General features: G+C 37.4%; 1 protein-coding gene across 3 annotated transcripts in view; it reads left to right on the top strand.

The window, feature by feature from the left end:
* The window catches only part of LOC118897397 (contactin-associated protein-like 3), a 100329-nt gene that overhangs the window by 9442 nt on the left and 63777 nt on the right, over window positions 1-27110 (top strand). For 2 of the 3 annotated variants that reach the window (XM_036856566.1, XM_036856565.1), the window contains 6 exons: window positions 3221-3424; window positions 4398-4573; window positions 5639-5782; window positions 9233-9494; window positions 14762-14908; window positions 24715-24886. In XM_036856566.1, coding sequence (XP_036712461.1) covers window positions 3221-3424; window positions 4398-4573; window positions 5639-5782; window positions 9233-9494; window positions 14762-14908; window positions 24715-24886 — 1105 coding nt within the window. The remainder of the gene's footprint in view (window positions 1-3220; window positions 3425-4397; window positions 4574-5638; window positions 5783-9232; window positions 9495-14761; window positions 14909-24714; window positions 24887-27110) is intronic. The other variant, XM_036856567.1, reaches the window with a different exon arrangement.

Below are 27110 nucleotides of genomic sequence, written 5' to 3'. Positions count from 1 at the left end.
CTTATGATAATGCATATTCTTATTTATTGTGTGGGCTTAACTGGAGAGCTTCTTGATTAACAGTGTAGCCCATTTTTTGAAGCATTGTTGGCTACTTTCCGATGACTATGTGTAAATTTTATGTGAAGGGTATTGTGTGATGATACGATACCTAGATTACCTTGATATTTTGCATTCTTTTCAAACATTTTCACTAGAGAAGAGCCTTTCTTTCTCCTACTTCCATCCTAGGCTGTAAGCTATTTCCTTGTCACTGTAGTTTCCTAGCAACCCACAATAAGACACTAGGATATCACAGGTGCAATATGTTTTTTCACGACAGTAGAAGTGAGAAAGTGAGGGAAGAACCATCAGCTCCAGGAAGGCTGGGCCATGTCTGGCCATGTTTTATCCCAGCATCCAGCAGAGTTTGTGATACTTAGAAGGTGCTACATCAATATCAACTGAAAATAAAACTGTACTTGTGGAATGGATGGAAATTGGGTTGGGGTTGGGGGAGAGGGAGGATGGAAAGAAAATGGTCTTTTAATAACAAAACTATATTACTCCAAAGCAAAATGCTTGCCAAAGTAGAATTTGAAGCTATGGAAGACTGTCTATATAGAAATCAATCTTTAATATTATACAAAAATTATGTAGCCAGGATCTGAAGTATTGACCTATTCTTTACCTTATAAAATATTCAAGAATAGCCACAAGGTGTATTGAATTATGCAACACGAAGGTCAATAAAAATAATGAAATTTGTGATTTCCTATATAAAATAGGGTTTTCGATTTTTCAATCATAGAAAGATGGCAAAATGTCTGGTTGTGAGCTCATTCTTACTGCTTAACAATCAAAAACCAAGCACATCAACCATCACTGGATGGTTCTGCAGATTGGGGGATGGCAAACTTCTTCTGTAAAGGACTGGCCAGCAAATATTTTAGGCTTTGCAGGCACGTGTGCTCTTTGCCGCCTACTCTTGGTTTTTAAGCTCGTTTTTCAACAAATCTTTAAAAATTAGCTTATGGGACTGTACAATAGCAGGCTGCAGAGGGATATGGGAAGCTTAACATTCCGGACTTCTAAAAGCAATTCCTGAATTTTATCTATCTCTATTAAACCTCTTGAATTGAGCTTAAGTTTATTCTCATTTAAGATTTTAGTTAAAATCTCAGGACTGTTACAAAGTACATTATTTTTAAGTGGCTTTGCTTTACTCAGTTGGCTACCTATCTATATTATAATTTAGTCACTTTAGGCTTAAAAAATCTGTCAAAATACATGTTGAACCTGCCTCATAAGATATAATTTGATGACTCACATGTGGTTAATTGTTCTAGGTACAAGTGTTAGTGATCACATTAGAAGGAAAGTCAAAACATTAGGACACAAGAGTTTTTTTAAGGCCATTCTTTTGCGTTTCTGTCACCTAATAAATGTTTCACTACTCCATTTTGCTTGAGGGGAATATTCCAGGGAATATAATTTAGGTGCTTTAGAGCAGTGGTTCTCAAAATATAGTCACAGACAGGCAGTATCAACATCACTAGGGGACTTGTTAGAAGTGCAAATTCTCAGGTCCCACCCCAAACCTGGTTAGACAGAGACTCTGAGATGGTGCCCAGCAATCTGTGTTTAACAAACACTCCAGGAGATTCTGATCCCAAGAAGATCAATATTACTATTGCAAAGCAAAAGAGCAACAGGGAAGATGAGGACAAAAATTATTCGATCAAAATAACCCTGGCAAAATCATTTACGGAAAAAAATTTATTAGCTAACTGCAATAATAAGCCTTAATTATTATCATTGCCTTTCAGTGACACATAAACTGTACTGCAAGAATGTGAAAGCACTTAAATTCTTTCTTTATTATCAAGTTTTTATTAGTTTGTCATCTAATACTCTAAGGGACATCATTTGAATTTGACAGAGTTATGTTTTTATCAGGCATGTTTATTTCATTATGCAATGAAGAATAATTATTTGCTTACACAACTTATAGACAGAGTGCAGTGTTTATATATTTTACACTATGTATGTGAATCAAACTTCTGAATTTTCAAAAGGTAGCTGCATAAAATGGATGATTCTTCTAAGTTGTGAACATAAAGGGTTTTCTGGAAATATTTTAGTTAATCTCAATAAAATGCAGGTCCAAGTATACATTAGTCACAACTTTTTGTGAAATTAAATAAACAACCTCCTATCATTGGCTTGAAAGACATCAACTTCATATTTTATTGGCTTTCTCTTAGACCTTTATTTATGACACAAATGTATTATTAATTAAAGGACAACTATGTCTTTTCTTTTTACTTGTGAAATAGGAAAAATATGAGATTTTTCTGGGTAATAAAAATGACTTTGTGTGTATCTTGTTCTGCCTTCAGTTGGTTTCACTGTCTTTTTTATACTAATGATAAAATATAACTACTCAATATAAACTGAGTGCAAGTGACCTTGATAGTTGGAAAGATAAGACACTGTCAGAAAGTCGAGAGAACATGGCAGCAGTGTAGCAATGGTCTGCTGCAGCAGAAGAATTTTCATAGTATGCTTAAGGTACAACACAAAATAGGTGTGCCCTTTTGTGCTGTCACTGGGCCAAAATGTTGGGAGAAAAATACATCCTGTTAACTGAAGACATTTTAATATGAGTTTAGAGTAGTATTTAGTATGTCTGGCGTCTTTATGTGTGTCTTTTATGGACAGACAAAAGTATATCAGAGTGACTGCTTATGTGGAAATTGTTAAAAGTCAAAGCTGCTTGTTCAGAAACAATTAAGCCATTTACATTGAGTGACACTGGTATTTTACCTCTTACCAGTGTGTGAGAACTATTATAACTTTTCAGAAAAACAGAAATGTTGAATGATTGTTAAACATGCAAGGAGACTTTATTCAAGGGAGATTGACTTCAGCTTTTTTCCTGATCTTTATTATTTACAGGATGAAAATAGGCCAATAAAAGACAGGAGCAATTAGAATTATTCAACGAAAGTATTTCTAGATGATACATTTTGGGGACAATGTCAGAAAAGATTAAGAGTGGAGTTTAGATATATCAACTACCAGTATCAAGAGAAAATTGACAGTAGAGTTTTTTCCCCCTGCATTAAACAAACCAGAGATATGCTATGTATGTGTATGTGTATGTTGACTTACACGTTTCAATGCACTAATAAGAATATATTATACTTAGACCACTTTTTAATGTCTTCCACTGTAGGATCTGAGATGGTTCATTTTGATGGGAAAAGTTCCTTGCTGTACACATTTAATCAGAAATCCATGAATCCAACAAAAGAAGTTATTTCTTTGAAATTTAAAACCAGAGAGAACAATGGGATTCTACTCCACAGAGAAGGACCAAATGGTAAACATATCACCCTGGAGTTAGTTAAAGGAAAACTCATCTTATTCCTTAATTCAGGTAAAAAATTACAAGGTGGTGTTTTTGGAAATACTATTTAGACGAAAGTATCTTTTTATGATGAATTCTTTCACAGTTAAGTAGTTAATTTAAAACCAGAATACTTTTGGATGTGAGGGCGATCTGGCTGTGACATCTGTCACCCCATTGATCACCAGGGTTGATTCGGCTGATCTGGCTGTCCAGGCAGGTGTCTCCTTCCTCCCTCACTGCTCCATGTGCGTCCCTCCCGAAGCTGCGGGCTCGGTCAAAGAGGACGACCTTCCCTGATAGAGAAGGACCGTTCTTCAGTCAAGGCTATATGAGTAGCTGTGCTCCCCTGCTAGAACATCCAAACAAGCTCTCAAGGTCCATTTGTAGGAGAACATAGGGTAGTCAAGCTTCCAAGACTCCAGACACATCCAAATGAGGCACTGCATGTGGCAGTCTGCTTTTCTTTAAATTAAAAAAAAAAAAAAAAACTTTTAAGAAAGAACGCAGACCCTATAAATAATTACTCTGAAGACCAGAACTGTCCAGGCAGATGGAAACATGGTCACCTACAAGTGAGCTATACTAAGAACAACATGTGTGTATCTTGAGTACGCCTTTACGTAAAAATTTTTATAGCTTGATAATTGTATAAGATCAGTAGCAGATGCTCAATAAATAACCTGATAATATCATAAAGACAAGAGTGGCTTATCATAAATTTTTGAAGTAGTCTTGTGAATAAGGTCCTAGAAAGAAAATATTTTCAAGAAAAATGAAAATTCAGTGCATAATAATAATAAAACAAGTAAGATAGAGTATGTTACTCAAGATCAAAAGAAGATTGTATTTAAGACTAAGATAAAAGCAGCTGACCAGTTCATGGGATAAAAGGATGTCAGGAAAGTGTAATTGTTGTGAGAAGTGCTGAACTTCAAAATATTGTAGAAATCTTGGTATTGAACTGGATGGAACAGGGCCTTTACCCTTCCTCTCTTTTCAGGCGATGCTAACCTGCCCTCCCCTGATGCCCTCATGCTGGGCAGCCTGCTGGATGACCAGCACTGGCATTATGTCCTCATTGAGCTCCTCGATACAGATGTCAACTTCACCGTGGACACGCACACTCATCATTTTCGGGCAAAGGGAGAGTCCAGCTATGCGGATCTTGATTATAAGGTGTGAAAATGACTTTTTAAGTATTACAGATTTTACCATTTAAATGCGAAGTAACCTTCTAGAGAAAATACTACTACATAGAGAAATTTCCTTTCCTAGTAATTCAGAATTCTGGTAAAATATTCCCTATGGGTGATAATTGCACAGTGGGAGATGCATGCTTGAGCTATTGAGACATTTTATCCCTTACAGATGTTAGTCTTCACATGAGAATAAATAGTCATTAAGTTTAGGAAATCTATACCTGAAGAGCTACCAATAAAACAAGGAACGTTTTTAAATGCAATTGTTTGCACAGTTCTTCTGTATTCCATCTGGTGTTTGGCTGTGAATATTACCTTGGAGATTTCTGTGTTTTAGGGCAATCCTAAACAGGAATAGCTACCTAGGATAACTTGGAGAAGTAATCACTGTATATTCCAACCTGATTTTTTAAGTGACAAGAAAACCAAATGCACACAACTCAGAATACTGTTTCTTGGGATTTTTAAAGGCGTAACAATATTTGCAGCATGTTGCCTATGTGTGTCTAACCTACACTGAAATGCAGCATTTGTTCGGCCAGTTCTGCTCAGTGCATCTCTCAGAAAGCCAGATTTCAACATTCATTTGGTATGAGTGTCCTCAGCAGCAAAGACCAGCTGGAGATTCTGGTCTTGAATGATATTATCAGTGGCTTTATTATTCTAACCTATCAGAGTTATGGCAAAGACCAGGATCCTACAGGCTGGTTTATAAAGTAGAATATCATCACAGTAGGCTGCATTGTCACACAAATCAAGATTTACCATGGACATAAGGATGCAGCATTCTTCATCAACAAAAATGACAGAGCCATATGAGCAGCAAATTGTAAGAAGGATATTTAACTTATTTATCTAAATGTAATAAATAAAACATTGGGAAATCTGCATATGAAACTTCATTTGAAATTAACATGATAATGTAAAATAATGCCAAATAGATTTGAGACAATTGTCACTATACCTGCTAATCATACATGTTTAGGCAGATACTCAGAAAATCATTAAACAATATTATTTATGTCATTTTTTTCTTTCTAAGATCAGCTTCGGAGGTATTCCTCGACATAGAAAATCAGTGGCGTTCCCACATAAAAACTTTCATGGCTGCTTTGAAAATCTCCGTTATAATGGGGTGGATATCATTGATTTGTCCAAGAAACACAAACCACAGGTCCTCATCATGGTAAGAAAGTCTATATGCAAGTTCAAGAGAAAAGGGAGCTGTAAGTTTTTTGATTGATTCAGCTTTAAAATATACCTCTTCTGAAGGCAGGGAAGGTACAAATCATATGTACAAGTATCCTTGGGGGATTGGTTCCAGGACCCCCCTATTGGAGCAATCCAAGAATGCTCAAGTCCCTTGTATAAAATAGCACAGCATTTGCATATAACCTAGGCACATCCTCCCACATACTTTAAATTGACTCTAGATTACTTACAGTAACTAATACAATGTAAATGGTTGTAATACAATGCAAATGATATGTGAATAGTTGCTGGTGCAGGGCAAACTCAAGTTTTGCCTTTTGGACCTTTCTGGAATATTTTCTCTAAATATTTTCCTGGTTGGTTGAATACGAGGATGCAGAACCCGGCATAAAGAGAGCCTACTGTACTTTTTCGTTCATGTTTGGTTTAATTTTTATATAGGTATGGAAACAGATGAATACTTTCACAAAGATGTTAAAGTACAATCATATAAAGCTTTTTAATGCAGTGTCTTTTTTTTTTTTTTTTTTTTTTTATTTTTGGCTGTGTTGGGTATTCGTTGCTGGGCGTGGGCTTTCTCTAGTTGCGGCAAGCGGGGACTACTCTCCGTTGCGGTGCACGGGCTTCTCATTGCGGTGGCTTCTCTTGTTGCGGAGCACGGGCTCTAGGCACGCGGGCTTCAGTAGTTGTGGCTCACGGGCTCTAGAGCGCAAGCTCAGTAGTTGTGGCTCACGGGCTTAGTTGCTCCACAGCATGTAGGATCCTCCCGGACCAGGGCTCGAACCCGTGTCCCCTGCATTGGCAGGCGGATTCTTAACCACTGCTCCACCAAGGAAGCCCATGTCTTTTTTTTTTTAATTAATTAATTTATGTATTTACTTTTGGCTGCATTGGGTCTTTGTTGCTACATGCAGACTTTCTCTAGTTGCCGAGAGCAGGGGCTACTCTTCATTGCGGTGCATGGGCTTCTCATTGCAGTGGCTTCTCTTGTTGCGGAGCACATGGGCTTCAGTAGTTGTGGCACGTGAGCTCAGTAGTTGTGGCTTTCGGGCTCTAGAGCGCAGGCTAAGTAGTTGTGGCGCACGGGCTTAGTTGCTCCACGGCATGTGGGATCTTCCCGGACCAGGGATCAAACCCGTGTCCCCTGCATTGGCAGGCGGATTCTTAACCACTGCACCACCAGGGAAGTCCATGTCTTTCTCTTTGATTGGTTTCCTCTTCCTTCTTTCTCCCTTCTTTCCACATGGCTAGTCCCTCCATCAAGCTGAGATGTTACTAAGCTAGCATTTGTCCTTCCTTCTTTGGTCCATAATATTATACTGATCTATAAAGGAATCCTCTATAGATAGGTAGACTCATACTCACACATGTATTTATGAATTTATATGCCTCCACATTTGGCATTGTTTAAAAAAAATCATTTTATATAAGCTTTTCTCCATCTTGATTTTCTGATTCAACTATACCTTGTAGGAATTCTTTTCAGTTATCAGGAATAGTTCCATGTTAGAATTTCTACGTCACTTTCCATTATGAAAGTGTACCATTATTTATCTAGTCATTTCCTACCCAAGGCATCTGCTTTATCTCTACTTTTTCACAACTATAAGCTCACAATTGCACATGTGTTTTCAGATACTGGGGGCTTTCATTTTGATGGGACAAAGTTCCAAAAGTAGAATTTCTTGGTTGAAAGTTTGAAACAGTTTTAAATTTTAATAAATGTTTGGATTGCCTTCCAAAAAGCTATAACATGACACTCCCCACCAGCAACGTATGATAGAGCCCTTCCATTACATCTCAGGCAGCCACATGTTCCACATCTGTTAGACTCTTGCCAGCTCAAGGAACATGAACTAATATCTCATTGTTACTTCATGTTTATGTGACTACTGGTGAATTAAATAATCTTTTCACCTGTTTCTTGTCCATTTGGATTTGCTTTTCTGATCATTGTTCAGTCTTACTCTTTTCCCTATTTTTTATTTTATTTTTTTAACTTTTTGTTAATTTATAAAAGAGTTTTATATTTGATAGATAGTCCTTTGTCATTCATAGTCCATATATTTTTTCAGATTTATCAATTTTATATTAAACATTATATGATATGTTAAGTATATAAATATTTTTCTTTGTATGTGGTCAGTAGGTCTGTGTATTTCTTTATAGCTTTGGAATGTCTCTAAAATCCTATAACCTATACATGGTCTCATGGATCTTCTTGCAAGAATTTTTAATTGGTTTTATTTATCTATTTATTTTTAATTTTTTAAAAATTAAGTCTTTGTCTGAAATTTATTCTTTATGTGATATATGATAAAGTTTAATTTTTATATGCTGCCTTATTGATATCCATTTGTTCCTACACTATTTAGTAACTAACCCAAACTTTAGCCCACATAGTTGAATTTCATTACATACTAACTTTACATATATTCTCAGATCTTTTTGTGGGTCCCTTATTCTGTTCCACTGCTATGTCTATTCCTGTAGTAATAACACAGTGACTTGATTACAGTGACTTCATAGTATGCTTTGCTATCTGGTAAGTTAAGTTCTGCCTCACTGTTTTTCTTTGCATTGTATTTTTTGGAGAGAAAGGGCAATGTTTGGGCATTTATTCTTCTATCTGAAATTTATGAAATTTTTTTTAATCCCAGGGAAAATTTTTGTAGAGAGCTTAATTGGAGTTACATTAAGTCCTTCCCATCCAGACACTATAATTAAAAATAGTTTGTTCTTGGAGCAATAGAGGTATCCTAGGGATTAAAAGCGTCTTTAAAAACAGAGTTATATAAAAAATAAAAACAACCTGCTAGGCAGGTCAGATCTTAGGCTGACTGATCGCCCTGGGTGACTTGGTTTGTGAGAGCTTCGGAGACAAAACCAGCCTGCCTATGGCAGGACCAGCCTGGCCATATCCTTTTCTTCAGACGCACAAAAGCGCATCTCCTACCTAGAGTAAGATGTATCTGTTACCTGAGTGACACACTTATAATCTCATTTACATAACCAAGGCAAGTACAAGAAAGTTCCTGGTGTAAGTTATGCTTGGTGCTAGCCTTCACATTGGATAAAGACATCTATCACCTCAAGGGAAGAAAACTGTCTCTTCTACTCTTGTATCCCACACCCAGCATTAGGCCTGGGAGAGATGTGGCTTGGGATTCCTTTGCAAATGCTGAGAAATGGAGAAGATGGACAATTTCTAAGAGACTCAGAAATAGGTTTGCCCAGCTGAACAGTGCTTAGAGGGACCTATAAGGTAAATCTGGATTTAAGTTTCATGGGGAAGCCTAATTTTTAAAGGCCTAGATTGCTGGATCATTGATAAGATATTCTGTAAATTTTGGAAAATCTGTTGTCAATGAAATGGAAACATCCCTCCTGTGCCTTCCTAAAGCCTCTTTCACTGTATTCACAGGGAAATGTGTCCTTCTCCTGCTCGCACCCTCAAACTGTCCCCATGACTTTTCTGAGCTCCAGGAGTTACTTGGCTTTGCCAGGCACCCCCGGAGAGGACAAAGTGTCTGCCATCTTCCAATTTCGAACGTGGAACAGAGCAGGGCTGTTGCTGACCAGTCAGTTTCAACACAGGTCAGGAGCTTTCATCCTTGTTCTTAATGATGGAAAACTCAAGCTGAGTCTCTCCCAGCCTGGACATCCAGTAAGGGACGTCACAGCAGGTAATAAACGTCTTCTCTGAGATGATGTATAGGTATTTGCCATGACTGTACCTTCTTACATGTAAACCTAAGATTGGTGATCTCTAAAATAAATGAGTGACTGAATCCATGAGATATTCATAATCCTACTAGAGGGAACTAAATTCTTTTTTCCTTTGAAATAGGTAACTCTAGGCTGTTGGTGTGTCAGTCAATGTGACAAGTTTACCTACATCAAAGCATAATTATCAAAAAGTTTAAAAATAAATGATTATCAACTTATGGTTACCAAAGGGGAAGGAGAGGGAGGGATAAATTAGGAGTTTGGGATTAACAGATATGCACTGCTATATATAAAATGGATAACCAACAAGGACCTACTGTATAGCACAGGGAACTATACTCAATATTTTGTAATAGCCTGTAAGGGAAAAGAATCTGAAAATGAATATATGTATTTATATATGGCTGAATCACTTTACTGTACACCTGAAACTAACACAACATTGTAAATCAACTATACTTCAATAAAAAAATAAAATTAAAAAAAAGAAAAAAATTCATTTATAAGTTTGTGGTCAGTAACTAGCAGTAAACTTGAAATACTAGAAGACATTAGCCTAATCCCAAGTAGTCTTGAGAAAATAGATTTCTTTGAACTGCCTTTTAAACCTATATACACATTGATTTTCAAAATAATGTAAGTTATTTTTCCCTCTTACATCAGAGCCACTGCTTCCTTTGTACCTACTTGTTTTTGATAAGGCTTCTACTAACTGAGTGAATGTTCTGTAGTTTTCTGAGAAGAACCTGTTTATTTCTAGACTCACTTCTAAGTCATGTTATTTTTGAACTTTGGGGACTGCTTTGCATTTAAAACTGGTAAAATTTAAACCCAAGCAGGACCATGACATGTCATTCCCTGAATGTTGAATGTGAAAGGAATATCTTGCCTGACCTGTGGTTATCAGTTTTGGACTGAAAAGCTGGGAATGAAAATTAAATTTTCCCTTCTTTTTATAAATAAAAAATATATGATGGTCAGCATGCAAATGAACTGAGTTGATAGTGTCAACTCAGATTCAGTAAATTGCCTAAATCTTGGTTTGTGTAGATTTATAATTTATATGTAATATGAGCTAAAAGAGATAGCTTTTTAGTGTTGTTTCACGTGGGTACACACCACCCTTCCTCCCAACACACATATATATTAGTTATTGAATTTTTTGTAAGCTGGCACTGATACATTACATAAATATTTTATTGCACCAATTTTTAAGGTTTTACAGTGTAATGTGCTATTTTTCAGAAGCAAACCAAAGAGAAGTTTCTCATGATGCTTGCTGCTTGCTTAAGTAGCATTTAAAGGGGACTCTTTTATGCATTTGAAATAGTTGAAAAATAAAACAGGCTGCAGTTTATTTCACTTTAAATCTTGCATCAAGTACCCAACCCATGTATCAGATTGAAACTTAAATTTCATTCAATGACATTGAAAAGACATCTTTTAGCGTATTTCCAGGTTTTAGATAATTTTTCCCAATAGTTATCTCAAGATAGTTCTGAAGAGATTGAGAAATGTACCAGGATAATCTGGTGCATGTGTGTTCATATGGCTGGGCCCAGGTGGGGGAGGGTGGTGGAAATAGAGGAAAAGTGGGAGCAACAGAGGAAGAGGGAGAAAATGAGTGTGCGTGTTCACCGATGGAGTTCCCTTTATGTAAGAAAACACACAATTCCACCCTTTGCCAAATTGTCTCTACTGCCGTGGTCATTATCTCCTATTATCAGAAGAAATTACGTGACTTAAGCAAGTGAGCAGGGTGTATGAGAGGACTCCCGTCCCACGCATGTTTCTAAGTCTGCCTCTGCTCCTTTGATATGTAGCCCATTTCTTCTCCTGAAGACTCAGTGTCTTCATCTTTAAAATGACACTAATATGAGTTATGGTGAGAATCCAGGGATATAACATATACAAACCCTTAGCACAGCACTGTTTATTAACAACTTCTGGTTATTAGTATTTCAACACTAGTCCCACAACCATGGCATCCCCCCAGATTGAAGCCTTTCGAGGGGCTGGAGGATTGTGATAGAATTAGCATCATCTTCATAGTAGCACAAATCAAAAATACAAAATCTACTCTCTGGTCTCCATCCAACCTTTGACAATAGTGTTGCTTGGGAAACAGGCTGTCCTTTCATCCGAAGTGGGCCGAGTTGAAACCACACTAAAGAAAAACAAAGGATGAGAATTATAATGGATAGATGGAGAAAATGAATCTAAGTGCCTGCATTTTATTTTTAAATTAGAATGACCACTTTTTCTAAGAACAGTCTTGTATTATATAGGCGAATGGCATCTATTACAAATTCAAGGAGATATTCTGAGGACTTTCTGCAAGTTCTCCCATGAAATAACTCTGTATGCTAGATAGGTAGAGAGGGAGAGAGGGAGAGAGGGAGACAAAGGAGGGGCGGGAAGGGGAGAGAGGGGGAGAGAGAGAAAGAGAGGAAATAGTTCGCAAAATCAAACTAAATACTGGGTTTTAATGACAGATTTTAAGTGGACATAGTTATCATACTGACAGGTGTACTATGTAGCCTTTAAGAGAAACAGCAAATGATAAGACTGGAAGGAACATTTAGAGATTTTTGTTGTTGTTGTTGTTCATTCTCTTTAGATCTAGGATTACAGAACTTCTTTCAAAACTTTATTTCAATTTCATAATATATGTTTTAAGTGTCTAACCTAAATCCTCCATATTCCAGTTCTCGGCTTTTCTCATGATCTTTCATGAACCAGTGTTGAGTCTTTGAAAATGTTTCTGGCTTCACAAATATAAAACAAAAAGCAAGAGTCTAGCATTTTTATTGTGTGTACATGTGCACGTGGTAGAAGTAACTGGTGACTTTAAAACTGTCCCCTCCCTGAAAGTGAGAAAGTGTTGGGAAGTATCATAACTAATATTTCTGAGAAAAACAAAGTTATAGCTGTTTTCACAACAGGATCTTTGACCTTCTGGGTCATGTTAGAAAATTACCCATTCAGGTGGATCTTGAGTCCACGTCAAAGTCATTAATGAGAGATCAAGCAGAAAAAAAAAAGCTGGTTTGAAGAGCATTTGAGGGACATGGATTCGCACGGTCAATTGGACTATACATACCAAAATATGATATTAAATTAGATAGGATGGGTTAACTTTCTACCAGAAATACCACCATATTTTGGGGGGGGTGGCTAACATCCCCATTGGACTCTAACATAAATTCCCACAGGTTGACTTTTAAACTTAGAGAGCTGTAAACAGTCTGTACCTTTATCATTCATAAAATATATTAGTTAAATATATTGGGACATTCCCAAAGATGCTCAGATTAGAGTCATGCCATCTCACTAGCATGCTCACGCATGGCATCAAAAAATCAAGCAGTCATCCCACTGTTGTTTTTCAGTGAGTGAAAGTATTTCTTTATGACCGCCTTCCCTGTTGACCAACATAATTTCTAAAGATTCCAATTATTCCCCGCCCCCCTGCCCCCTTAATTGAAACATGCATCTCTTGGGACTGCTGTGGGAGTTGCAGTGGCTTCCTGTAAGGGGAGGAATCCCTTGCCCTTGGCCAAGTGACTCATTTTGGCCAATGGCACGTGAGCAGAAGGGGCCTGGGCCACATCTGAGTAGAAGCTGCCAACGCCATAGCAAGATTCTCCCAAGTGCCATTTTCTCTAAGTCATGAGACAGGGATGCGGGCTGTGCATTAGCCTTGGTCCTGCATGAATAAACACCTGGAACACAGAGGACAGAGATCCAGCTGGCCTAGGGCCAGAGCAAGAAACAAACCCTAGTTGTTACTCATTGAAACTTGGTGGTTGTTTGTGTCCACAAAATAACCTAGTAGAAACTAACACAAATTGTCTGGGTGCATGTACTGGGACACATACTGCTTATTGATTTATCTGCATGACACAGCATTGGTTTTTCATTCAATAGAAGACCCAGCAGGTAAGTCTGTAGGAGAGTCATGCACAGTTGGTAGCTGGTCAACAATTCAACTAATTGACCATTCTCAACTCCACCACTTGAAGAAAATATAGATATTTCTTCTCACGGATTCAAGAGACAGTGCTGCTTTTAAAGGACTGATAATCTTTTTTTTTTTAATTAATAATGTAATAATAGCTTGATATACTGTATCAAATTTGGAAAAAGAATAGAAAATGTAAAAATGACATAAAATGAAAAACACAATTCCTTCATCCAAAAATGAAGGTTAATATTTAAGAATATTTCTTGCCACTCTTTTCCATGTTTATGTAATGCTTGAATATGTACCCACACACATACTTTAATGTAATGCTTTTATAACTTTATATTCTATGAATTTTCATGTTTTTTTAATACTTAAATTATTATTTTTAAAGACTGCCAGTATGTTTTTTTCTAAATAGTCTACCCAGATGATTATAGATAATGACAATATACAAAAGTAAGAAAAAGTTTTTATTTTTATAACTTACATTTTTGGAAAATACCTGTACTTCTCGACATCTCAAACGAGATGGCCTAGGTGAGACTGAAATATGTCCGATGCCATGCAATTGGAAATATTTTATCATTTCATGATTGTTCAGGGTCATTCATGGAAATTGTATTCAATTAAGGCCCTAAGACTTGAAGAAACCAATGCTGCACTTTCCAAGGCAGAATGTTTGGGCGATCCACTCTTGTTTCCTCTTTACCACTTTCATTCTGATTTCTTTCTTTTCTTTTCTATTTGCACATTTCTGACTAAATTGAGTGGTGAGAAAGTGAAAAACACCCCTGGCAGTGTGCATATAGGCCATAATATTCCTAACTGAACATAATAATTTTTGTCATTACATAAACAAGTACCAGACAGGCCAGTCCGTGACTGTGGTGGATAAGATGCAAGGACCCTCTGCAATTACAAAATTTATTCAACAAGCCCCTCTTCCTACTGACATGGGTAGCACTTTCCTCTAGATTAGAGTGGCCAGCATACCACATCACCTAATTGCCTACTTAGAGCCCCCTAGCCAAGCCCACATCTACCCTACACCTCTCTCTGTCTCTCTGTGTCTTCCGTGGTGCATTCTCCATTGCCCAGCCAGCCAAATGACCTGGGTGGGCTTCAGGTGAGTTCTTGGTGGTCTGTGGCAGGTGGTCCAAGGTAGGTATCATATTGTTTTCAAGTACTTGCTCTGTTTACAGGCATCTGTAGGGTTTATAGGAATCTCTTTTAACCCATTTTGTTTACTTCCAGGTGCTGGATTGAATGATGGGCAGTGGCATTCCGTGTCCTTATCTGCAAAAGGGAATCACCTGAGTGTGATGGTGGATGGTGAGGCCGCCTCCATGGCTCATTCCCTGCGTGGGCAGATTGATTCAGGCGACACCTATTATTTGGGGGGTAAGTGAAAGGAACTGAGCTACACTGGCAATCAAACCATCTTTATCTTTCTAGCTCCTGCCTTCTAACCCATGTTGTTAAATGAAAATTATTACCGAAGAATGATTTTTCTCTTTCAGTTATAGTCATTGGGAATGCTGAGTGGACAAAGATGATAAATTATGGTCTAAAATGCAAGTCTACTAGTTGGCTTTGTTTAAAAGTGCACGTAATAAGATTGGTTTTAAATTCGGCACTTGTTTACAACTATGGCTGCACATTGCAATCACCCGGAAAGCTTAAAAATTCTGATGCCTGGCTGCATCCCCAGAAATCCTGATTTAATTGGTCCCGAGACCTGGACAACAGGTTTCCTGATGCTCTCTGGGTGATTCTATGCGCAGACAATATTGCGGGTCATTGCTCTCTCTCTCACCCTTAATACCTTGCCATAGGGAATTTTCTTAATGCCAAGTGACCCTTGTAACCTTTCCTTCAGATTTTATGTGCCAAGTTTATTGCTGCATGTGGGTGTTCTTCTTCTGTCTGTTGGCTTCTCTTCTGCCTGGAGCCTGGCTACTCAAAGTGTGGTCCATGGACCAGCAGCATCAGCATTACCTAGAAGCCTCTTAGAAATGCAGATGCACCGTCCCTGACCTCTTGACCAGAATCTGCATTTCACCAAGATCCCCAGGTGGTCTGTTGCACTTTAAATTTAAGAAACATTCTATTCCCACTGCCTGTACAAAGGGCATCATTATATACAACAGAGGAAGAAATTAATTTAATGGCTATTAATATGTCACTCATTGCTTAGTGATGGGTTTTACCAAGACCGCACCAGGCCATCTCCCCGGGACTGCAGTGCATGGGTGTTTGCTTGCTTAGTGGACCTTGATTGAGTCCATCCAGGATCTTTTCCACCAGGGAGGGGGAGCTTCTGAAGGTAATAAATCTCCATCCCTGGGGCATTCAAGTGAAAAATCCTGAGCAATTGGAAGCTTAGAACTGTCACCTGTAAGATTTATTTTTTAATCTTGGCTTGAAGTCCTCTCTGACGTTATTGCTGTTTTGCACTTTATACTTGTTTTTTTCTAAAATAAGTTTGGAATCATGGTGGAGATAGCTTGATAGCCCAACAAGAAAGTATAAAATTCTCCCTTAAGAACTGACAACAGGCACATCAACCATGAATCAGGTTGTTTAATCTTTCAAGTCCCCTAAAGCAACCTTTACTGTGAAAGGTGGAATTGTGCCAGCAGCTTTAAAAGATCAGATTGCTTTCTTTCCTTGCTTGTTAAATGTGACGTATTTCTGACCCAGATACTCTTTTAAAACTTTACACTTCTGATGGATTTTGTAGCTCTGGAGAGAAACAGATTCCTTCAAAACGAAATAAAGAATTTATCCAAGAGCTATAATTTAAAAGTTAAAAGATTTTGAAGTACTAAAAGATATAGAAAGAACAATCTGTGCTCTAGTGTTTAATGACACAAAATAAAATACCTTTAACATTTTGTATTGAAAAGTAAAAAAAAAAGTACTTTTCGAATCATCTTTCATGTTGAACATTCTACATACTCAGAATGTGGAATGCACAGCTACATGAGAGTAGGTACTTGCCATAAATATTTACATACTGATGTGACATGAGTCAGTCGTTACTATGAAATAGATCATATGCACACATTTTAAGAAGACTACTATTGTTTCCTAAAAGAATATATGTGGGTGCATCCCCTCATCTACAGAATTAACCACTACAACACATTTGAATCTTCCCTTGCTCCTCCAGACTTTCATTCCCCTCGTTAAGTATTACCCTGCTTTTATTAAACCAACATTTGTATTACTTTTCTTTGTAATCTATCATGTATGTAGGTAACTTTAAACAATAAATTGTCTTGTGTTGCCTTGCTTTTAACTTTATGAATAGGATAATCCTGCATTCATTCTTCTGTGACTTGCATTTTTTTTGTTCTACGTTAGTTTTTGAGGTCCAGCGATGTAGATATGAATAGCTAATCAATTTTCATGGCTGTATGCTTTTTGATGCATATTATACCATGTTTTACACATCTATTTCACCATTTTATGTTGATAGACATTTTGATTGTACCCATTTTTTATTATAAAAATGTATAAATATTGGTACAGCTGCTAAGAACCATCTTACCAGTGATTTTTAAATTTTCCTTATGCACAAACTATCTGACTTTCCTAATAAGTACAGTCAATTTAGTGAAACAACAGTCAGTATCATGGTTTTAGTGGCACACTCCAACGGTTAAGATGAATGAATGCTCAAGAACCCACAGTTGTCACATTGGTTGTGCACATAGACCCAGCCGTTGGCTCCACTAATATCTATGAAAGGACCCTAGAGCTCTAGAGGAAACGTGTTGAAAATGTATAAAGAGCGTTCTTGTGTATTTTCATAAAATTGTGCTGATGTGCAGGCTGTCTTGTTAATATAGTTTCCAAGAAAAAAGTGTCCCTAAGATGAGTGGAATTACAAAGTTTAAACATTCCATGAGACAGTATAATGACTTTTCTTCATTACAACTTTCCTATTTTTCTGATGTAATTCTGTGTTGGCACTGAGTGGCAAAAACAGAACTTGCAGTCACAGCACTTTCTTCCTAACCAATGTATAAATTTAGAGGGACCTCTGTATGCATGCCTCTAAATATCCAGTTGATTCCTACAGAACAGTTTCAGCCACTGAGTCAAACGAACTTAGTCAACTGTACATTTTATATCGACACAGCAACATCTTTTTTTCCTAGAGAAAGAATATATACTATTTTAAAAATTCAAGTAATGCCTTTGCCAAACTAAAACAAACAAAACCAAAACACACTAATTTACTAATGTTAAATAAAAATGTGGATACTATTTTTACTCAAGGAAAACCAGGAGAGGCAGGTCTAGGACCAACAGGCATGGAGTTCTGATTCTCAATAGATTTTATTATATTCACAAGTTTTATGCACATGTAGAACCCTTGCTCAGGGCCCCTTTGTCTGCATAATTCATTGGATGTTCCAGCCCTGTTCTGGGTAAAGTAGGACAGGTCAGCTACAGCTTGAGTGGAAGCTCTACCCTGAAAACTCCAATGTCTGGGTAATTTATTCAATCCAAAGAGTAGCTTATGTCAGTATCTGTTTACTTATCTTTTTGATTAGTGTCTGTCAGTACCAGAATATGTGTGATGTTGACATGGAAGTGAACTTCATCCAATCCGTGCTTTCTAGCAATATTTGGACTAATAAAGCCAGTGTTCCTGGGTCAACTAGGTGAAAGCCAGTTAATGATATCCGATTTTTCACGGAAAACAATACCCCGTGTTCTGAAATACTCCTTGACCAGGTTTCCTTCCCATTACTGGTTTTCCTGATGGATAGTCAACTGCAAGTTTCCAATTATCATTATATGATCAGTCAAGTTTCGTTGCAATGCTTCACTGTAAAAGCAGACTAGTACGGCTTGCTGTTAGTTAGGGTGACCGTATAATTTCAGGACACTTTAGCAAATGAAGGAGATGATCTCAGTGATTATTGCAGGACAGAAGCATAAACCAGGGCTCTGTGTCTACCTGGAAGTCTCTATTTTGGCCTGGCAGTCTCAGAGCACAGCTGTCTTACCGTGAGAAGGGTCATCTATATACTAATAGCAGCATTTCTTAAACGTCCCATGAGGGATCTGTGATCTAGATATCTCATTTTCCTTTTTTGCCTTTTCTTAATCTGTGCCTTTTTTGTAATTTGTCTTTCAACAGCAGTTTCACTATAGTATACTGTACACAGATTTTTGGTGCCTGCTATTAAGGGTGGTGGAAAGTTAAGCTCTTAATGAATTCCCTTTTATGGAATCTTTGTACTACTCAATAGCATACTTGAACTGCGGAGTCAGGGAATATTAAGCTATGTTCAAAATCCCCCAAGTGTCCTTCTGTGAAACATCAGCAGGCCAACAAGCCTATGACAAGTCTAATGAAGTCTCATCTGAGGACCCATTCTGGTGCAGTGACATAGTGACAATTTAACTGTCGTCCTCAGAGGTACTTAAACTTCTGAGTCCCTCAGTCATGATGGATATCTTTCATTAATTTAGCAATAACTATTCAATGTCCATTTCACTCTCCATCCCAAATCAGGTCATTGATGAATGGCCCTCTGCCATTTTACCACCAGGGCTTCAGGGCAGCCATCTGTACGGACAAATGAGTGTCTCCTACCCTGAGCTTCTCTTGGGCTCTGATATCCTACTTCCTGACCTTTATGTCATAACTGAGAATTGAGCACTCAGGGCTCAAACTTTCCTTCTTTAAAGTTTCGCTTTCAGAAAGCTTTCCTCGTGACAACTGGATATGGTTTTGTTTTCTCCTAACAGATATAGTTAGATACTACATTGTATTTTGGATGAGTTTGAGGCTGGTGATATGGAGAAAAGGAAGAAAACAGAAAAGGAATAACAGTGATTCCACAAAACTATTTATTGACTTATGTTTCCTATGTTTTATCCTAACATTCTTAGTTACTAAGTGCGGTAAGTACAAGTCACCTATAAGATATAAAGACATACCAAGTTTCTCCATTTCCACTAAGATCAGGAACAAGACAAGGTTGCCCACTCTCACCACTATTATTCAACATAGTTTTGGAAGTTTTAGCCACAGCAATCAGAAAAGAAAAAGAAATAAAAGGAATCCAAATCGGAAAAGAAGAAATAAATCTGTAACAGTTTGCAGATGACATGATACTATACATAGAGAATCCTAAAGATGCTACCAGAAAACAACTAGAGCTAATCAGTGAATTTGGTAAAATAGCAGGATACAAAATTAAGGTGCAGAATCTCTTGCATTCCTACACACTAATGATGAAAAATCTGAAAGAGAAATTAAGGAAACACTCCCATTTACCACTGCAACAGAAAGAATAAAATACCTAGGAATAAACCTACCTAAGGAGGTGAAAGACCTGTATGCAGAAAACTATAAAACACTGGTGAAAGAAATTAAAGATGATACAAACAGATGGAGAGATAGATATACCATGTTCTTGGATTGGAAGAATCAATATTGTGAAAATGACTATACTACCCAAAGCAATCTACAGATTCAATGCAATCCATATCAAACTACCAATGGCATTTTTCACAGAACTAGAACAAAAAATTTCACAGTTTGTATGGAAACACAAAAGACCCTGAAGAGCCTAAGCAATCTTGAGAAAGAAAAATGGAGCAGGAGGAATCAGGCTCCTTGACTTCAGACTATACTACAAAGCTACAGTAATCAAGACAGTATGGTACTGGCACAGAAACAGAAATATAGATCAATGGAACAGGATAGAAAGCCCAGAGATAAACCCATGCACATATGGTCACCTTATCTTTGATAAAGGAGGCAAGAATATACAATGAAGAAATGACAGCCTCTTCAGTAAGTGGTGCTGGGAAAACTGGACAGCTACATGTAAAAGAATGAAATTAGAACACTCCCTAACACCATACACAAAAATAAACTCAAAATGGATTAAAGACCTGAATGTAAGGCCAGACACTATAAAACTCTTAGAGGAAAACATAGGCAGAACACTCTATGACATAAATCACAGCAAGATCTTTTTTGACCCACCTCCTAGAGAAATGGAAATAAAAACAAAAATAAACAAATGGGACCTAATGAAACTTAAAAGCTTTTGCACAGCAAAGGAAAACATAAACAAGACGAAAAGACAACCCTCAGAATGGGAGAAAATATTTGCAAATGAATCAACGGACAAAGGATTGATCTCCAAAATGTATAAACAGCTCATGCAGCTCAATAGTAAAAAACAAACAACCCAATCCAAAAATGGGTAGAAGACCTAAATTGACATTTCTCCAAAGAAGATATACAGATTGCCAACAAACACATGAAAGGATGCTCAACATCACTAATCATTAGAGAAATACAAGTCAAAACTACAATGAGGTATCACCTCACACCAGTCAGAATGGCCATCATCAAAAAATCTACGAACAATAAATGCTGAAGAGGGTGTGGAGAAAAGGGAACCCTCTTGCACTGTTGGTGGGAATGTAAATTGATACAGCCACTATGGAGAACAGTATGGAGGTTCCTTAAAAAACTAAAAATAGAGCTACCATATGACCCAGCAATCCCACTACTGGGCATATACCCTGAGAAAACCATAATTCAAAAAGAGTCATGTACCACAATGTTCATTGCAGCTCTATTTACAATAGCCAGGACATGGAAGCAACCTAAGTGTCCATCGACAGGTGAATGGATAAAGATGTGGCACATATATACAATGGAATATTACTCAGCCATAAAAAGAAAAGAAATTGAGTTATTTATAGTGAGGTGGATGGACCTAGAGTCTGTCATACAGAGTGAAGTAAGTCAGAAAGAGAAAAACAAATGACGTATGCTAACACATATATATGGAATCTAAAAAAAAAAAAGGTTCTGATGAACCTAGGAGCTGGACCAGAATAAAGTCGCAGACATAGAGAATGGACTTGAGGACACGGGGAGGGGGAAGGGTAAGCTGGGACGAAGTGAGAGAGTAGCATGGACATATATACACTACCAAATGTAAAGTAGATAGCTAGTGGGAAGCAGCCACATAGCACAGGGACATCAGCTCGGTGCTTTGTGACCACCTAGAGGGGTGGGATAGGGAGGGTGGGAGGGAGACGCAAGAGGGAAGAGATATGGGGATATATGTAAATGTATAGCTGATTCACTTTGTTATACAGCAGAAACTAACACACCATTTTAAAGCAATTATACTCCAATAAAAATGTTAAAAAAAAAAGATATATCAAGTTTTTCCAGATACATCCAACCCTTCAGTAATTTTCTTACAAATTAAATGTGTGCATTTTCACATAAGACAAGAAAATGGTAAAGGAAAGCTGTAGAGTTAAACAGTTTTTTATGACATAACATTAAATTTGAAATGTTAAAATCCCATTGAGGTTAATTTATGAGGTTTCATTGTGCCTTTAGTGGTTTCAACCTGATGCAGGCCTTGGCTTGTTTTGAATTCTATTTGTCAGAAATACAAAACATTAAAGCCTCAGTCACTGAAAGAAAAGTAAAGATAAACTGTGTGTATTTTATGAAAATTCTTAGGTAGAAAGCTAGTATCTATTATGCAGGAACAAGAAGAGGCTCTATCTTTAGTTTTTGTTCTTTGAAAGTACACCAGTGATTTCAAGACAGAAGTACAAAGAGAGATGAATGAAAAACACATAAGTACAATGAGCAAAATCTTTACTTTATAAAATTACTTATTCCATTCGATTTAAAAAATAAGAATCTGATAAAATAACCTCAAACCCCAGGCTGTAAATATTAACATAAGTATTCCTGAATATTTAAATTATTGGAAAATACAAAGCAAAAAGACAAATAATTATGACATTGTATCTAAAAAGTTAAAACAGTTCTGGAAATGATATAAATGAAACATAATTTTATAAAGCAAAGCATAAATAAAATAGGTAAATTTCATGTGAAAGAAAATTTACTTGACAATTTTTGGGAATTAAAACAATGTTAATTATTAAAAATGTTGTGCTTCTTTCATATTTGCACATGAAAATGAAGTATTCAGTTCAGTAAATGCTTTGACCTTTTGTCCTATGTAGGGCTGTTGGTGTGTTCCCTAGGAAGCTGCCTCTGCATGGGAGATTTGCGTGTGGGTGGTTGAGCGGGGGTAATTCTTGGGAACAACACCTGGAAGGTTGAAAGAGCAGCTGGGATGGGCAGAGAGACAAGTTGAACTGCAGTGCAGTTGCAACAGAAGTCTCTGAATACCCCAAGGGGGAGTCTGAAGCAGGGATGCCCTTCAGGGAGGTCCCAGTTGAGAAAATGGGTCTCTGCCACTGCATTGCATCACTCCATTGTATTCTTGGGCACCGTTGTCCCTGGGGAGGGGCACAGCCTTATGAGAGTCAGCTCCCTTCAGCCTGGCAGATCCTGGGGAGAACCTCAGTCTTGAATAGGGGGGAATAATGGAATCTGGGCTCTGTACAGCAGATTTCCCTAAATTGTTGCCTTTTACAGAAACGTTTCACAATGACAGCATTCTCTTACCCTAACTTTCTTTTTTTTTTTTCTTTATAAATTGTTTTCTTTAATCCAAAAAGGAGTGGGAAATGGGGGGGGGGGGTTCATTTAATTATTTAATTTTTTGAGGATCACCTAAGCCCCTCCACCACTTTCTATTATGAAAAGTTTCAAGCACACAGAAAAGTGGAAAGCAAAGTACAATGAACACCCATACGCATACCACTGAGTTTCAATAATTAGCATTTTGCTATATTTGCATTTTCCCCTGAACCATTGAATATAAGCTACATACATCATGACACTACACTTTGAGATATTTCAACATACATCTCCTAAAATATGGATATTCTCCTACATAGTATCATTTTTGCTCTTAACAAACTTGACAGTAGTTTCCCAAAATAATCTAATACCAAATCTATAATCATCCCAATTGTCCCCAAGATGTTTTTATGGTTTTAAACATTTGAATCAAGATCCAATCAAGCTTCATGCAATGCAAACAGCTATGTCTTTTTAGTTTATTTTTTATTTTAATCTAGAAAAGTCTCCCATTCCACCTCTTCCCTCTGATACTGACTTTGAAAAGCCTGAGCCAGGTGTGTTGTAAAGTGTCCCATATTATGCTCTTACCCTAACTTTCCCCTTCCTCTCTTACATTGCCAATCTTGCTGTAGGCAAATTTAAGAACCTGTGATTCCTTTAGGGGACAACTAAGTGGAGAGTAGGAGGGCGCTCAAAACCCTGCTGGCCCCCCATGTGGAGAAGGTGGTTCTAGACCCCATCTTACTTTGATTTTGATTTCAAAGCCATGTGCTTGCTCATAATCATTATAAGAGCATTGTCTCTTGGGAAACCTAGGAGGATAAAACAAAACCACTCTATGAGAATTGTGGTGGGTGAGTTACAGCAAACCAATTAATGGCTGTAGCAGAACTTGTAAAATTTAACTCTTATTATTGAAATTAATCAAAACTCATTTCTTTTTTTTTCATAGAATATTCTGTGTTGCTTATTTTTCTCCATTATTTGCAATGCCATATCATTATGAGATATTGTTAATTTGTCTACGTGTTAATGTTGAAAGATATTTGACTAAAGTGCCTAATTAAAAAAAGAAAAGTAAATATAAATTGCTATTAGATTTCTTAGACCAGTTATTATCAAAAGTGTTTTAAAATATGCCTGTGCATGCACACACATGCACATACAGAGTGGATATTTAACAGTTTTTAGATGAATGGAGGGTGTCCAGGTCAATTCTCAATTTAAAATTATTTTTCAAGCATTTTAAATTTAGCAAGTCCTATTATGCCTGTAACTTTTTTTCTGATTCTACTATCACATGCCCTTAGTTCATCTAATAATTTAACATCATGCTAAAAGGAGTGATTTCTTGAGTATGCTTTCAAAAAAGAAATCAAACTGCTTAAATTAAATGTACAGTAATTCTATTTGTCAGATTTCACATCTTCTCTTCCTTTCATCTCTCCATAAGCCTGGCTTTAGTTATTATTTTTACACGTTACCAATACCAACAAATTTTGTTCTTGTCAGCTCTCCACCACCCTATCCATGGGTAATGTGACCTTCCCAAATGGTGTAGGAAGTCTAATCTTCAGGTGTCTGCAAACAGGGGGAGGCAGCAATTTTTGCATAGGAGAAATACCGTACAATAATTTTTCATAACTATTTATTTTCTCCTGTGTGTGTCTCCATGTTCATTCAGGCTGTCCCGACAACAGCTCTGACCCTGGATGTGCAAGTCCCCTGGATGGATTTCAGGGCTGCCTGAGGCTCATCTCCATTGGTGACAAAGCGGTGGATCCCATCTCCATACAGCAGGGGGCGCTGGGGAGTTACCGTGACCTCCAGATAGACACCTGTGGCCTCACAGACAGGTAGGCAATCTCATGTCAGCATGCCTGTTTTCAATTTTTTGATAGTAGATTACAAACAAATGAACCGCTGGAAAAGAGCATATTCTTGCCCCTTCTCCATTACTGATATCCATTCCATAGGGAAAAATTATATTTACATTGAAAACAAAAATGACAAACTTTAAATAATTGCTTCTTTCCAATGATATTTTCTTAGAAGACACACTCTCATGAATTTTCCTTGTGTATGCCTCCAAGCTCCTTAATTCACACAGAATACTATTGATGCTGTTATAATTATTGATTAGTATATACTTTAAAAAATTCAAACATTGCACAAAACAGATTAGAATATTCTAAAGAGATCATTGAGGACCCGGAAATAAAAATTCTATGTGGTCAGCTGCATTCACCTTACACTCCCTATTCTACAGGAAAAGTGAAAAGTAACTCTTCCTTTGAGAAAGGTTGAAGCTTTGGGGATTTCTAGTGATGTTGTAAACACAGTAAAGAATGGAGAGAATTCAGTTACCACATACTGAGCATGGTACCACTTCACTGAAGAAGACAAGAAAGGCAAAGCTTTAAAACAATAGCATATTAAAATTGCTAAGCATTGCAACTTTACTGCAGTTATTTGTTAGTCATGTCTGACTTTTAAGTAATTTTGGCTAAAAGGGATAGCTTAACCATCACACATTCAAGTTTTTTTCTGTGACTGGTATGTCTGACTTCTCTGCAGTAGGAGTGCATTAAGTTCGTGTTGAATAAATATACACACTCCAGACATCCTCACACATCCATACACGGGCACCTTTCCAAAGTTCACAGTGCACAGAGTCCTTTGTGGAGTAAATCTAATCTAAATTTAACACTAATTGAAATTCCCTGTCATGTCCAATTAACTACAAGTTACAGTGCAATCTAGCAGTGTATGAGAAGATCATAAATTCCCAGTATGTAAAATATTGACTCACAAGAATTTGAGTTCTTTAATGCAAATGTCCATGGCCATATGTTCACATTCTATTCATTTGTAGAGGAAAAAAAAATCATTTAAAGAATTTAGACAAAACTCTCTACCCTAATTTTCAGATTATAAAAATTTTTTTTGGCATGGAAAGTATAACATCATCTGCAAGTTATAATTGCAGCCAGCTCTGGCATCCTGAATCTTGGTATTGGGAGAGGGTTAGAGATGCTGTCTTGGAAGTAGAGTACATCCTCTCACCCATGGGAATGGCTTTTAGTGGGTCAGGAGGGTGGGAGGTCACAGCTCACTGCCAGTAGTCTGGTTGTCACTTCGGTCGGGAAGCTCACAGAAAGTTATATTAGTGCTTGGAGAATTCCATCACAACACGTGTGTAATCACAATATTTATCTCACATAAAGGTTGCCCCTTTGTGCATAAAGGTTTTTATTTCAAAAACAGAACAAAAAACCAACGTATCTGTGTGTGTGTGTGTGTGTGTGACCAAAATAGAAAAACAAAATAAATTTCCACATCACATTTTTAAAAGATTTTCAGGTATCTGTGCCAGTCTATGGAGACATCTGTGGTATTAAGTTATCTTCTATAAAACTGAGGCTCATGGCAACTTTGTAAGTGCTTATAAACATAGCTATTGGCACTTTGGATGGCCTATATAGTCACTACTTGTAATTTTTTATGGTTCAACATCTAAAGACATATCCTTACTCTCCATTCTTCTTAATACAAAAAATATTCATTTTTTTTCTCAACCCTTTAGTCCATACCTACTAACTGCATGTCCAATGCACCATGAAATAGATTCACTTAAAAGTGCAGCAAAGCAGACACTCACACCTGGGCTGCCCTCAGGCGCTGGGCACTGTACACAGCCATCCACCCAGCCCACCACCCTGCCTGCCCAGAGCAAGTCCTAATGTGCTCAAGTGAATCTGAGATTTATTATTAAAATGCAGCTAGCTTTATAACTTCTATCCATCGGGCACAGGAATTAATAATTCATGATACATAGCAGCGTTCCTCACACTGCAAATGCTGAAAAGATGTTTGAAGTCCTAGGGGTACTTAGGAAACTTTTCTGAGCCACATAAGGACTTGTGCATGATGCTCTGTCTTCCTGTGGCTCAGATGACACTTTATAGGGAAGGCAGCGCAGTCCTTTGGGACAAGGCTATGGGGAGGGGAGAGCAGTGAGGAGGGATCCTGTCTTACACCCTTTGGGTTTTGGACATTAGGATTTCATGTCATGTAACT

The sequence above is a fragment of the Balaenoptera musculus genome, chromosome 6 (genome assembly GCF_009873245.2).
Source record: "Balaenoptera musculus isolate JJ_BM4_2016_0621 chromosome 6, mBalMus1.pri.v3, whole genome shotgun sequence".
Lineage (NCBI taxonomy): Eukaryota > Metazoa > Chordata > Mammalia > Artiodactyla > Balaenopteridae > Balaenoptera > Balaenoptera musculus.
The sequence above is the reverse complement of the archived record's forward strand: the minus strand, read 5'-3'. Positions and strand labels throughout refer to the sequence as shown.